The sequence below is a fragment of the Tachypleus tridentatus genome, chromosome 1 (genome assembly GCF_004210375.1).
Source record: "Tachypleus tridentatus isolate NWPU-2018 chromosome 1, ASM421037v1, whole genome shotgun sequence".
Lineage (NCBI taxonomy): Eukaryota > Metazoa > Arthropoda > Merostomata > Xiphosura > Limulidae > Tachypleus > Tachypleus tridentatus.
In genome coordinates, this window is record NC_134825.1 from 181,503,793 (window position 1) to 181,519,175 (window position 15,383).

At 39.6% G+C, this 15,383-nt stretch overlaps 1 protein-coding gene across 1 annotated transcript in view; it reads right to left on the bottom strand.

The window, feature by feature from the left end:
• LOC143231800 (A disintegrin and metalloproteinase with thrombospondin motifs adt-1-like) overlaps window positions 1-15,383 on the bottom strand; it is a 42,128-nt gene that overhangs the window by 12,150 nt on the left and 14,595 nt on the right. The window contains exons 4-7 of the mRNA XM_076466468.1: window positions 13,164-13,314; window positions 11,468-11,658; window positions 9,498-9,575; window positions 7,734-7,858 (exon numbers count right to left, since the gene is read on the bottom strand). Of these exons, the coding sequence (XP_076322583.1) occupies window positions 7,734-7,858; window positions 9,498-9,575; window positions 11,468-11,658; window positions 13,164-13,314 (545 nt within the window). The remainder of the gene's footprint in view (window positions 1-7,733; window positions 7,859-9,497; window positions 9,576-11,467; window positions 11,659-13,163; window positions 13,315-15,383) is intronic.

The following is a 15,383-nucleotide window of genomic DNA, read 5'->3' on the forward strand; positions in this document are numbered from 1 at the left end:
AACCTTGCCTTACATGCAGCTAGGACTACAGGACCTGTACTTACCTTACATGCCTGGATGGAGACTACAGGACTCAGCACTTGCCTTACATGCAGCTGGAACTACAGGAATCCTGGCCTTGCCTTGCAGCAGCTGGGACTACAGGAACCTGACACCTTACATGCAGCTAGGACTACTGGGATCACAGCACTTACCTTACATGCAGCTGGAACTACAGGAGACCAACACTTACCTTACATGCAGCTAGGACTACAGGGATTCAGCACTTGCCTTACATACAGCTAGGACTACAGGATCCTGTGCACTTGCCTTACGTTCAGGCTAGAACTACAGGGACACAACACTTGCCTTACATGCAGCTAGGTACAGGAACACAACAACTTACCTTACATGCAGCTAGGACTACAGGGACCTGTTCTTACCTTACATACTGGATGGGACTACAGGACTCAGCACTTGCCTTACATGCAGCTGGAGACTACAGGGACCTGGCCACTTTGCATGCATGCTGGGACTACAGGGACTGCAACACTTACCTTACATGCACTGCCTGGACTACAGGACTCAACACTTGCCTTACATGCAGCTGGGACTACTGGGATCACAACCTTGCCTTACATGCAGCTGGGACTGGGATCCTGTGCTTGCCTTACATGCAGCTGGGACTACAGGGATACAACACTTGCCTTACATGCAGCTGGAACTACAGGGACACAACACTTGCTTTGCATGCAACAAAGAACTACAGGGACACTGCACCTTGCAGCCTACATACAGCTGGGACTACAGGGACTCAGCCTTACCTTACATACAGGCTGGGACTACTGGGATCCACAACACTTGCCTTACATGCAGCTAGGACTACAGGGACACAACACTTACCTTACAGCTGGATGGAACTACAGGGACAGGAACACTTACCTTGCAGCCTGGATGGGACTACAGGGACTCAACACTTGCCTTACATGCAGGCTAGGACTACAGGGACACAACCTTGCTTTGCATACAACAAAGGCTATGGAGAACAACACTTACCTTACATGCAGCTGGAACTGGGACACAACACTTACCTTACATGCAGCTGGGACTACAGGGACCTGACACTTGCTTTACATACAACAAAGACTATGGGACCTGACACTTGCCTTACATGCAGGCTGGGACTACAGGGACCTGTGCTTACCTTACATGCAGCTGGGACTACAGGGACACTGCACTTACCTCACATGCAGTGGGACTACAGGGACCTGGCCTTGCCTTACATTACAGCTAGGACTACAGGGACCTGACACTTACCTTGCATGCAGCTGGAACTACAGGGACCTGGCACGTGCCTTACATACAGCCCCTAGGACTACAGGGACCTGGCCTTACCTTACAGCCTGGATGGAAATGCTGGAATCCAACACTTACCTTACATGCAGCTGGTGCTACTGGGACACAACACTTGCCTTACATGCAGCTGGAGACTACAGGGACTCAGCCTTGCCTTACATGCAGCTGGGACTACTGGGAATCAACACTTACCTTACATTGCAGCTGGGACTACAGGGACACAACACTTACCTTACAGCCTGGATGGGACTACAGGGACACTGACACTTACCTTGCAGCCTGGATGGGGACTACAGGGACTAAACACTTGCCTTACATGCAGCTAGGACTACAGGGACCTGTGCTTGCTTTGCATGCAGGCTGGGACTACAGGGACCAACACTTACCTTACATACAGCTGGAACTACAGGGACTCAACACTTGCCTTACATGCAGCTGGGACTACTGGGACACAACACTTACTTTACATACAAACAAAGACTATGGGACCTGACACTTACCTTACATGCAGCTAGGACTACAGGACCTGGCACTTACCTTACATACAGCTGGAACTACAGGGACACAACACTTACCTTACATGCAGCTGGGACTACAGGGACCTGGCACTTACTTTACATACAATAAAGACTATGGGGACCTGTGCTTACCTTACATGCAGCTGGGACTACGGGACCACAACACTTACCTGCACATGCAGCTGGGACTACAGGGACCTGCCACTTACCTTACATGCAGTGGGACTACTGGGATCCAACCTTGCCTTACATACAGCTAGAACTACAGGGACCAGCACTTACCTTGCAGCCTGGATGGAAATGCTGGGATCACAACCTTACCTTGTACATGCAGCTGGTACTACTGGGACCAACACTTACCTTACATGCAGCTGGGACTACAGGGACTCAACACTTACCTTACATACAGCTGGAACTACAGGATCCTGGCACTTACCTTACATGCAGCTGGAACTACAGGAACACAACACTTACCTTACATACTGGATGGGACTGGGACACAACACTTGCCTTACATACGGATGGGACTACAGGACTAAACACTTACCTTACATACAGCTGGGACTACAGGAACACAACACTTGCTTTGCATGCAGCTGGAACTACTGGGACCTGGCACTTGCCTTGCATGCAGCTGGAACTACAGGAACTCAACACCGCACCTTACATGCAGCTAGGACTACAGGGACACAACACTTGCCTTACATGCAGCTGGGACTACAGGGACTCAACACTTACCTTACATACAGCTGGAACTACTGGGATCACAACACTTGCCTTACATACAGCTAGAACTACAGGACTCAACCTTACCTTACATACAGCTGGAACTACAGGGACACAACACTTAGCTTTACATACAACAAAAGACTATGGGACACCAACACTTACCTTACATACAGCTAGAACTACTGGGACACAACACTTACCTTACATACAGCTGGACTACTGGGACACAACACTTACTTTACATGCAACAAAAAACTATAGGGACACAACACTTACCTTACATGCAGGCTAGGACTACTGGATCCAACACTTACCTTACATGCAGCTGGGAACTACAGAGACACAACACTTACCTTACATACAGCTAGAACTACAGAATCACAACACTTGCCTTGCATACAGGCTAGGACTGGGATCCACAACACTTACCTTACACCCACAGCTGGGACTACAGGACCTGGCACTTGCCTTGGATGGGACTACAGGACTCAGCACTTACCTTACATACAGCTAGGACTACAGGAATCCTGTGCTTACCTTACGTTCAGCTGGAACTACAGGACACAACACTTACCTTACATGCAGCTAAAGGTGCAGGAACACAACACTTACCTTACAGCCTGGATGGGACTACAGGACTCAGCACTTACCTCACATACAGCTAGAACTACAGGAACACAACACTTACTTTACATACAGCTAGAACTACAGAGACACAACACTTACCTTACATACAGCTAGAACTACAGGAACTCAACACTTACCTTACATACAGCTAGAACTACAGAATCACAACACTTACCTTACATACAGATAGAACTACAGGAACACAACACTTACCTTACATACAGATAGAACTACAGGAACTCAACACTTACCTTACATACAGCTAGAACTACAGGAACACAACACTTACTTTACATACAACAAAAACTACAGAGACACAACACTTACCTTACATACAGCTAGAACTACAGGAACTCAACACTTACCTTACATACAGCTAGAACTACAGAATCACAACACTTACCTTACATACAGCTAGAACTACAGGAACACAACACTTACCTTACAAACAGATAGAACTACAGGAACAGGACACTTACCTTACATACTGGATGGGACTACAGGAACTCAACCTTACCTTACATACAGCTAGGACTACAGGAACACAACACTTACTTTACATACAACAAAAACTATAGAGAACAACACTTACCTTACATACAGCTAGAACTACAGGTACACAGCACTTACCTTACATACAACAAAAACTATGGGACCAACACACTTACCTTACATACAGCTGGGACTACAGGGACCAACACTTACCTTACATGCAGCTAGGACTACAGGGACACAACACTTTCCATACATGCAGCTAGGACTACAGGGACCAACACTTACTTTACATACAACAAAAGACTATAGGGACCACAACACTTACCATACATACAGCTAGGAACTACAGGAACACAACACTTACCTTACATACAGCTGGAACTACAGGGACACAACACTTACCTTACATACAGCTAGAACTACAGGATCACAACACTTACCTTACATGCAGCTAGAAGTGCAGGAACACAACACTTACCTTACATACTGGATGGAAATACAGAGATCACAACACTTACCTTACATACAGCTAGTACTACAGAGACTGGACACTTACCTTACATGCAGCTGGAACTACAGGGACTCAACACTTACCTTACATACAGCTGGACTACTGGAATCACAACACTTACCTTACATACAGCTAGAACTACAGGAACACAACACTTACCTTACATACTGGATGGAACTACAGGAACACAACACTTACCTTACATACGGATGGAACTACAGGAACTAAACACTTACCTTACATGCAGCTAGGAACTACAGGAACACAACACTTACTTTACATGCAGCTAGAACTACAGGACACAACACTTACCTTACATGCAGCTAGAACTACAGGGACTCAACACTTACCTTACATGCAGCTAGAACTACAGGGACACAACACTTACCTTACATACAGCTAGGAACTACAGGAACTCAACACTTACCTTACATACAGCTAGAACTACAGGATCACAACACTTACCTTACATACAGCTAGGACTACAGGACACAACACTTACGTTACATACTGGATGGAACTACAGGGACACAACACTTACCTGGACATACAGCTAGAACTACAGGGACTCAACACTTACCTTACATACAGCTAGAACTACAGGAACACAACACTTACTTTACATACAACAAAAAACTATGGGACACAACACTTACCTTACATACAGCTAGAACTACAGGGACCAACACTTACCTTACATGCAGCTGGGACTACAGGGACCAACACTTACCTTACAGCCTGGATGGAACTACAGGAACTCAACACTTACCTTACATACAGCTAGAACTACAGGGACACAACACTTACTTTACATACAACAAAGACTATGGGACCACAACACTTACCTTACATACAGCTGGAACTACTGGAACACAACACTTACCTTACATGCAGCTAGGACTACAGGATCAACACTTGCTTTACATACAACAAAAACTATGGGACACAACACTTACCTTACATGCAGCTAGGACTACAGGGACCAACACTTACCTTACACACAGCTAGGACTACAGGGACACAACACTTACCTTACATGCAGCTGGGACTACAGGAACACAACACTTACCTTACATACAGCTAGAACTACAGGGACACAACACTTACCTTACATACAGCTGGGACTGCAGGGACACAACACTTACCTTACATACAGCTGGGACTACAGGACACTGTGCTTACCTTACATGCAGCTAGGGACTAGAAGAACACAACACTTACCTTACATTCAGCTAGAACTACAGGAACACAACACTTACCTTACATACAGCTAGAATTACAGGAACACAACACTTACCTTACATACAGCTAGAACTACAGAATCATAACACTTACCTTACATACAGCTAGAACTACAGAATCACAACACTTACCTTACATACAGCTAGAACTACAGAATCACAACACTTACTTTACATACAACAAAAACTATAGAGACACGAGACTTACCTTACATACAGCTAGAACTACAGGAACACAACACTTACCTTATGCACAGCTAGAACTATAGAGACACAATTTAAAGCCCTACCAGAAGAAGAAACGATGAATTCCACGATAGAAAATCGTGTTAAAGGAAAACATCATATAATAAATAAGAAGCTATGAACCACGAGTGAGAGAAACAGAAATGAAAACATATCCTGTATCAGCCAAATCACATCTTCAGCAAGCCTAACTAGATGTGAACAAAGCGTTCATGTCTCTCGTTCTAAACAGAGATTACCTCTATCGAGCGGATAAAGCTTCAGCCTATTATCAAGAAGACCCAGGTTGTTAACAATAGTAGAATATGTGGGGACTTCACTGAGAATGGTTGTGTAAACATAAAACTAGACTGACCAATATTAGTAATAACTAATATATAGTTACATAAAGTATTTGTCAGTGAACTATACGTGTAGGCTTCTAGCAATGATGATACAGACTGTTTATCTATCAAATATAAACGTGTAGGCTTCTAGAAATGACGATACAGACTGTTTAACTGTCAATCATATACGTGTAGGCTTCTAACAATGACGATACAGACTTTTATATGCAAAAACGGCTCGTTTGGGTTGAGAACATATTTTACATAAAAGAGCGAACAACGTTTCGACCTTCTTCGGTCATCGTCAGGTTCGACGATACAGACTGTTTATTTATCAATCATATACGTGTAGGCTTCTAACAATGACGATACAGACTGTTCATCTATTAATTACATGCATGCAGGCTACTGGGAACAAAGACTGTTTGTTTAGTTTTCACACAAGCTAAACCGTTTCTTATAATCGTTTTAATTTTGATCGATAAACAAAGCTTTATCAGCTTCACACGCCGTCAATTGTTAGTTGGATTTTTTTGTTATTGTTGTTTGTTTAATTAGATGGTGCTACATGAAGGTCATTCATAGTGAGAGGCTCATTTTTGCGTCAACAGTTCGCGAATGGTGAACCCTCGATAAGCAAAGTGAAACGTGTTGTAACAGATGAAAATTCTTATAAATGCTAGTGAAAAAGACGTTCAGTTGATTATGGCCAACAGTACGCAATGAAATCATGAAGGAACTTCGTCTACAAATGAGACCAATAGTGCATGATTTGAACATAAGGCTTCTAGTCATATCACTCGATAAGACGTGGAATACCTCTAGCATCTGGAAGATAAAAAGGGTATTCGAGCTATTCTACACGAAAACGTACCGATCAAATCACCTATGAATTTCCGTGCACTTGAACTGTTGAAAATATGCGCTGGAGATTCTCCATCTTTGTACACCACACGGATGAAGGAAAGCTGTCAGGGAGGATTGATGAGTTTTAAACATGACAACCTTATCATGGATAGTTTTGCAATAAATACCATACTGCGCTGTAAGGTTATTTTCAAAATGCACGTTCGTCAGACAGAACACGAACTGGAAAATCATTTAACATAACAACCTAAGTCCTTTGCAGTTTCAAAGATAATCGTGCTAAATGCACGAGTAGAACGTAATCACGTGACAACATAGGAAACTGAAACACTGTAAAATAAGGTTAAATGGCGCAGTAACCTAACTGGTGCTCTTAAATGGTTACATATATATTTTGGCATTTTAAAAGTTCAGTACTCCACGGTTTACATGGAACAAGTGTTATGGGTAATCATAACAAACATCGAATTACCGTTAATGGTAGTTTGTTAACACAGAATAGGTCTTACTTTAAATGTTTAACTATGAACAATATTCTTCCCGATTTAAAACGGGCCAGCTACTTCTGGAATCTCTCTCTTCTTCTACTGATGAACATTCTGAGACGATTTCATCAACTGTGGAAGTTTCCCATTGGTGAACTTTCTAAACTGAATTGTAATTTTAAGACTATTTCATACAGACTTTCTTTGCGTTGCAAAAAAATCGATTTATTTTAATTCGATGAGTTACTCTCGACCCAATGCTTATGAAAAATATAATAAAGAAACTGCTAAGAAGTGAAACTTTATAGTTTTGTGAACTTGTAAAACTAACATCCATATCCAGAGTAACATACCCGGTCAGCATGATGGCGTAATCCCAGTGTTCCTTTGAAGAGGAGGAAGGATTGATTTGGTCTTGCCATAAACAGAAGTTATCCAGGTATTTGTCAATGTCTCCACCTGCCGTAGACGGTTCATTCTGTCCAGTACAATAATCAACTGACATTTAAATATGAACTAAATATATGAAACAAACTCTTGGTAACTGACAAACAAAAACTATTTAAGTTTTAAATTCAGCTAAATAACAAAATAAAGCTTGACGAAACAATAACATTAAAATTAAAATACACAGTAATTATACTTAATTGTTTATTTATCAGTTAACTATTTAACGAATTATCTAATATTTCCTGACCACAGGCAAGATCACATTCAGGTAGTTCGGTTTGAATTTCGCGCAAAGCTACACGAGGGCTATCTGCGCTAGCCGTCCCTAATTTAGCACACACCACCAACTCTTTTACTAACGAATAGTGGGATTGACCGTCACTTTATAACGACTCAACAGCTGAAAGGGAAAGCATATTTGGTGACTAGAACTCGCGACCCTCGGATTGCGAGTCGAGTGCCTTAACCATCTAGCAATGATAGGCTTCTCAGATAGATTGAAATCCCTTGAATAGGGCACATGGAAATTTGAAGTTAATTATAATTAATACATATTAAGTTAATTACTGAATATGAGTTAATTATTCAAAATAAATTACAATGTGATGAATCTAACTTTTAAGGATGAGATATTAAAATTAAACAATTATAATAATAATAACTTACTTGTACAACATGGCAACTGAAAATGAATTAATTACACAAAAATCAGTATAGTTATTGTAAAACTATGATGTGTTGTTGGGCGGGTGGTGTTTCACAATGAAAACTTTCCCAAACTCTATCACTTCATCGGGAAAAAAGCTGTCTAGGCCTGGAGAGTATATATATCCTAATCTTTTAACTGAAGTTTTAGTTTTTTCAAATTAAATATAACACCAAACTGTAACTTTATATACAGCAAAACGATTTTCCAAACATACTTGTAACTTGTAAACTACACGTATAAACTTGTTCCAGATAAAATAATCTCATAATTTACCAGTTTTATAAAAATCTCACGTTTACTGTTTTTGAAAGCTGACAATCTTGATTTTCGATTTCACTGAATTATTCACACAGTGAATTTATATATTCCTTCAAAGAACTCATAAGCTGTACAGCAGTAGACAAATCAAGGTTCTTTCCTTGACGTTTACACTTGTTGCATCAAATCTTCGAAGAATATTTATACCAAAACACTGTCATATTTAACCTTTTCATTTTATTCAAGTAGTTTCATTTCTTATTGTGTGCCTTGCAACAATATCCTTAGATAAATCTTCAAGGTTGGTATAAATTCTGTTGTAGTTTTCATACAGAATTTTTTGTTGAAACTTATCTGACTGACCATCTTGTTCCACAGAGGTCCTCAAGAAAAAACTGGCTTCTCGTCATCGCTTCTTAAGCCATTACAAATTTTGTTATGGTAGTTACGAGGTCGGTCAAATTGATATAGTCTGTACAGAATAAGAAAAGAACAAATAACATATAAAATATGAAGATTTATTTTAAAAAGGAGAGAATTAAACTGGCAGCACGGATCATCAGTATGGGACCCTCACTATCTGGTGCCCTGGCGCAACTGAACCATGATTAATTGTGACCCTGAGCATAGAACTAAAAGTGCTGTAATTTATATCCCTAAAGAGAGTTTTGTACAGCAGTAAGAATAAAATAATACTTACACCCGAAAGAATTTGTAGCTTCACAATGACGATTTTGAATTTTTGATCTAAAGAGTCATAGTTGTAAATCAAATGTACCTACAAAACAAAAATAACACTCAATAATGTTTAAAACTAAATGCTAACAAATTGTTCATAATATCACTAAATATAAACACAAAATATTATTATAAGAACTGCTGATAATAAACTTTTCAACATAAGTTCTGCATTTAGTGTGGACTTAAATAATTATATAAGAACATTTAACATAAATTTCTATGACTGATAATAAATGTTCATCAGCTCATTATCTGACACAAATTCTAAGTCTTACTAAATACTTCCGTCTATCAATCTTCTTTCGAACATAAACTATTCAATCATTGAGTACTTGCATCTATAAATTTAAAAACGGCTGGTATGGATTGAGAACATTTTTATGTAGAGGAGCGAACAACGTTTCGACCTTTGTGAACCTGACAATAACCGAAGAAGGTCGAAACGTTGTTCGCTCCTCTACATAAAAATGTTCTCAATCCATACCAGCCGTTTTTAAACATATATTTTTCTCTACAAGTGGGTTTTCTCGTCATTACGAATTGGATCTATTCTTAACTCTTACTTTCACCAAGTACAGGAAGTTTCTAGAATTTAGGATTTCTTTTATGAACTTTCTCGATCGTTACATCATGCGCTCTCTAGCAAACATCTAAATTACAATACTGAAAATATAGATTACAACAACAATATAATTAAACATCGACAAAATATAATAATGCCATCTACCAACACAAAATAAACATATGCAGATTATCATAACCAATTAATGTCAATAATATACTACATGGCCAAAAGTATGTGGACATCTGACCATCACACCCATATGTGCCTACTGAACATCTCATTTCAAAACCATGGGCATTATTGATATAGAGTTGGTCTCCCCTTCGCTGATATAACAGCCTCCAATTTACTGGGAAGGCTTTCCACTAGATTTTGGAACATGGCTGCGGGAATTTGCTCCTATTCAGCCACAAGAGCATCAGTGAGGTCGGGCGAGAAGGCCTAGCACGCAGTCGACGTTCCAATTCATTCCAAAAGTGTTCGATAGGGTTGAGATCACGGCTCTGTGCAGATAAGTCAAGTTCTTCCACTCCAACCTCGGCAAACCATGTCTTTATGGACCTCGCTTTGTGCACGGGGGCATCGTCATGCTGAAACAAAAAAGGGCCCTCCCCAAACTGTTGCCACAAAGTTGGAAGCATACAATTCTCTACAATGTCATTGTATGCTGTATCATTTCATGAAGCTCCTGACGAACAGTTATTGTGCTGACGTTGCTTCCAGAGGCAGTTTGCAACTCGTTAGTGGGTGTTGTAAGTGTGGACAAACGATTTTTACGTGCTACGTTCTTTAGCACTCGGTGGTCCAGTTCTCTGAGCTTGTGTGGCCTACCGCTTCGTGGCTGAGCTGTTGTTGTTCCTAAACGTTTCCGCTTCACAATAATAGCACTTACAGTTGACGGGGTTATCTCTAGCAGGGCAGAAATTTGATGTACTGACTTGTTGAAAAGGTGACATCCTATGACAGTGCCACGTTGAAAATCACTGAGCTCTGCAGTACGACCCATTCTACTGCTAGTGTTTGTGTATGGACATTACATGACTGTATGCTTGACTTTATGCACTTGTTAGCAATGGGTGTGTCTGAAATAGTCGATTCCACTAATTAGAAGGGGTGTCCACATACGTCTGGCTATGTAGTATATCTCGTATATAAACAAGTGAAACTGTTGATTTCTCTCACAAGTTAAGCGTTCTGTAAATCATAAACATAGTAATAACTACTTTAAAAAAAAAAAAAAGTCCAACACTGTAGGTAAACAACATTGGCCCTAATTACTTACCTGGTTGATTAATGGAAGAACAGTTTTGGTGAGCTGATCTTCTACGTTTGAAGGATAAACAACATTAGCCCTAATTACTTACCTGGTTGATTATTGAAAGCACAACTTTGGTAAGCTGGTCTTCTGCGTTTGTGGGATATTTTCTCACATAGCTGTCATAAAGGGCCTTGTCCGCAAATACTCCAAGTTCTATTACTTTTTGTCCAGTACTTTGTCTTCTCCTCCGGTTTTTCTTGTTGCTTAAGACGTCATTCCTTGTTCTCAAGCCACCATCTACACAGAAATAGATAGAATGTTTTACGATGAAAGTGTCCAATGCATCAGGTTCTGTGTTTATCACGTATTATTTCATTAGGTTCTGTATTTATCAGGCATTATTTCATTAGGTTCTGTATTTATCAGGTATTATTTCATCAGGTTCTGTATTTATCAGGTATTATTTCATCAGGTTTACGTACTATCGTTTGACATGACTTTACAAACGGCATGTTTACGTACTATCGTTTGACATGACTCTACAAACGGCATGTTTAAGTACTATCGTCTGACATGACTCTACAAACGGCATGTTTACGTACTATCGTTTGACATGACTCTACAAACGGCATGTTTACGTACTATCGTCTGACATGACTCTACAAACGGCATGTTTACGTACTATCGTCTGACATGACTCTACAAACGGCATGTTTACGTACTATCGTCTGACATGACTCTACAAACGGCATGTTTACGTACTATCGTCTGACATGACTCTACAAACGGCATGTTTACGTACTATCGTCTGACATGACTCTACAAACGGCATGTTTACGTACTATGGTCTAGCATGACTCTACAAACGGCATGTTTACGTACTATCGTCTGGCATGACTCTACAAACGGCATGTTTACGTACTATCGTCTGACATGACTCTAGAAACGGCATGTTTACGTACTATCGTTTGACATGACTCTACAAACGGCATGTTTACGTACTATCGTCTGACATGACTCTACAAACGGCATGTTTACGTACTATCGTCTGACATGACTCTACAAACGGCATGTTTACGTACTATCGTCTGACATGACTCTACAAACGGAAGTCAATATCTTACTTTACAATCATAGATTTGAATATTACGCTTTTAGCATTAAACACCTTGGAATTGGAATCGTACGGCTCGTCAGATACGTGAGCGAATTGTGGGTTGAAAACGTCTCGGAGAAATTCTTTTCATAACGCCTTCCAATGAAACCCAGAAGATGGGTTCTAGAAACATGAGAGCGTTGTTTATTCTATAATATTTATTAATACTAACGTTTAATAAGTTAATAAAAACACACTGTGCCAGTTCTTTACTTACAAACCAATGTTTATAACTTTTATTATCAGTCTTGGTAAAGTATGCGTTTATACGACCATGAACTGAAACCAATCCATACAAACATAATTTGCAAATAATGCCTAATTACCAGTTAATCTCTAATCCAGGGTACGGCTTTTAATAGAAAAGCTGACACCCACTTGAAACAATGCTTTTAACAAAACGAAGATCATATTTTTTATAAACGAATAGGTGGATTGATCATCACAATATAATGCTGCCAGTGCTGAGAGGGTGAGCATGTTTTGTAAGACGGGATTCGTACACTCAACTCTCGGATTACGTCTTTCACTGCAGTTTTATTTGTGTAACTGATATAACAACTGTTTGTTAAATATGAAAGGTATATTTTCTACTTTTTATTTCGAAAATAAAAAGCGCCCTCTATATAAGTCAAGAAATTAATACCGTTTCCATCGAGTCCACAAAAACTGTCTTTGTTGCTGTTTCTGATGAGAGTATGTGGATAAATGTCGTCATTAGCATCGATCGATCTTCGAACTTTCTGTGACACTGGCTGTAAATTATAAACGCCATCTGGCGTAGACACGATACCATACTATAAGGAAAGAAAATAATGTTAAGTAAGGCAACGCTTCTAGTAACAATATTTACTAATCGTAAATAGAAAGTCATGTTTAATATATGTATATTAAAATTTATAAAATATGTCGTTAAAACATTAATTACTAAGAGAAATTGTTGCAAATCATTTTATTTGAAATTTCTTTCATTTTGAAGCAACGTAACAGGAATGTGTTTTGTATTATAAATAATATTACATGAGCAACAGTAGATGGTAGAGTGGCCTTCTCTCAATAATATGCTTTTTTGTTTCTATAAGATACAATAAGAAGTCTAAGAACAAAATGACCGGCTCTAACAACACAAAATATACCTTCAGAGATTGGCTCTAACAACACAAAATATACCTTCAGAGATTGGCTCTAACAACACAAAATATACCTTCAGAGATTGGCTCTACCAACACAAAATATACCTTCAGAGATTGACTCTACCAACACAAAATATACCTTCAGAGATTGGCTCTAACAACACAAAATATACCTTCAGAGATTGGCTCTAACAACACAAAATATACCTTCAGAGATTGGCTCTACCAACACAAAATATACCTTCAGAGATTGACTCTACCAACACAAAATATACCTTCAGAGATTGGCTCTACCAACACAAAATATACCTTCAGAGATTGGCTCTAACAACACAAAATATACCTTCAGAGATTGGCTCTACCAACACAAAATATACCTTCAGAGATTGGCTCTACCAACACAAAATATACCTTCAGAGATTGACTCTACCAACACAAAATATACCTTCAGAGATTGGCTCTACCAACACAAAATATACCTTCAGAGTTGGCTCTAACAACACAAAATATACCTTCAGAGTTGGCTCTACCAACACAAGATATACCTTCAGAGATTGGCTCTAACAACACAAAATATGCCTTCAGAGTTGGCTCTACCAACACAAAATATAACTTCAGAGTTGGCTCTACCAACACAAGATATACCTTCAGAGATTCGCTCTGCCAGCACAAAATATACCTTCAGAGATTGGCTCTAACAACACAAAATATACCTTCGAGTTGGCTCTACCAACACAAAATATACCTTCAGAGTTGGCTCTACCAACACAAAATATACCTTCAGAGATTGACTCTACCAACACAAAATATACCTTCAGAGATTGGCTCTACCAACACAAAATATGCCTTCAGAGATTGGCTCTAACAACACAAAATATACCTTCAGAGATTGGCTCTACCAACACAAAATATACCTTCAGAGATTGGCTCTACCAACACAAAATATACCTTCAGAGATTGACTCTACCAACACAAAATATACCTTCAGAGTTGGCTCTACCAACACAAAATATACCTTCAGAGTTGGCTCTAACAACACAAAATATACCTTCAGAGTTGGCTCTACCAACACAAAATATACCTTCAGAGATTGGCTCTAACAACACAAAATATACCTTCAGAGATTGGCTCTACCAACACAAAATATAACTTCAGAGATTGGCTCTACCAACACAAGATATACCTTCAGAGATTCGCTCTACCAACACAAAATATACCTTCAGAGATTGGCTCTAACAACACAAAATATACCTTCAGAGATTGGCTCTACCAACACAAAATATACCTTCAGAGATTGGCTCCAACAACATAAAATATGCCTTCAGAGATTGGCTCTACCAAGACAAAATATACCTTCAAGGATTGGCTCTAACAACATAATAGATACGCTCAAAGATTGGCCCCACCAACACAAAGATATCCCAAAAGACTGGAACTACCAACACAATAGATACCCTCAAAGACTGAAACTACCAACACAACAGATACCCTCAAGGATTGGTACTACCAACACAATAGATACCCTCAAAGATTGGTACAACCAACACAATAAATACCCTCAAAGATTGGTATCACCAACACAATAGATATCCTCAAGGATTGGTACTACCAACACAAAACATACCCTCAAAGATTGGCCCTACCAACACAAAACATACCCTCAAAGATTGGCCCTACCTACGCAAAAGAAACTGTAAAAGATTGAAGCTGCTAAAACTAAAGATACCCTAAAC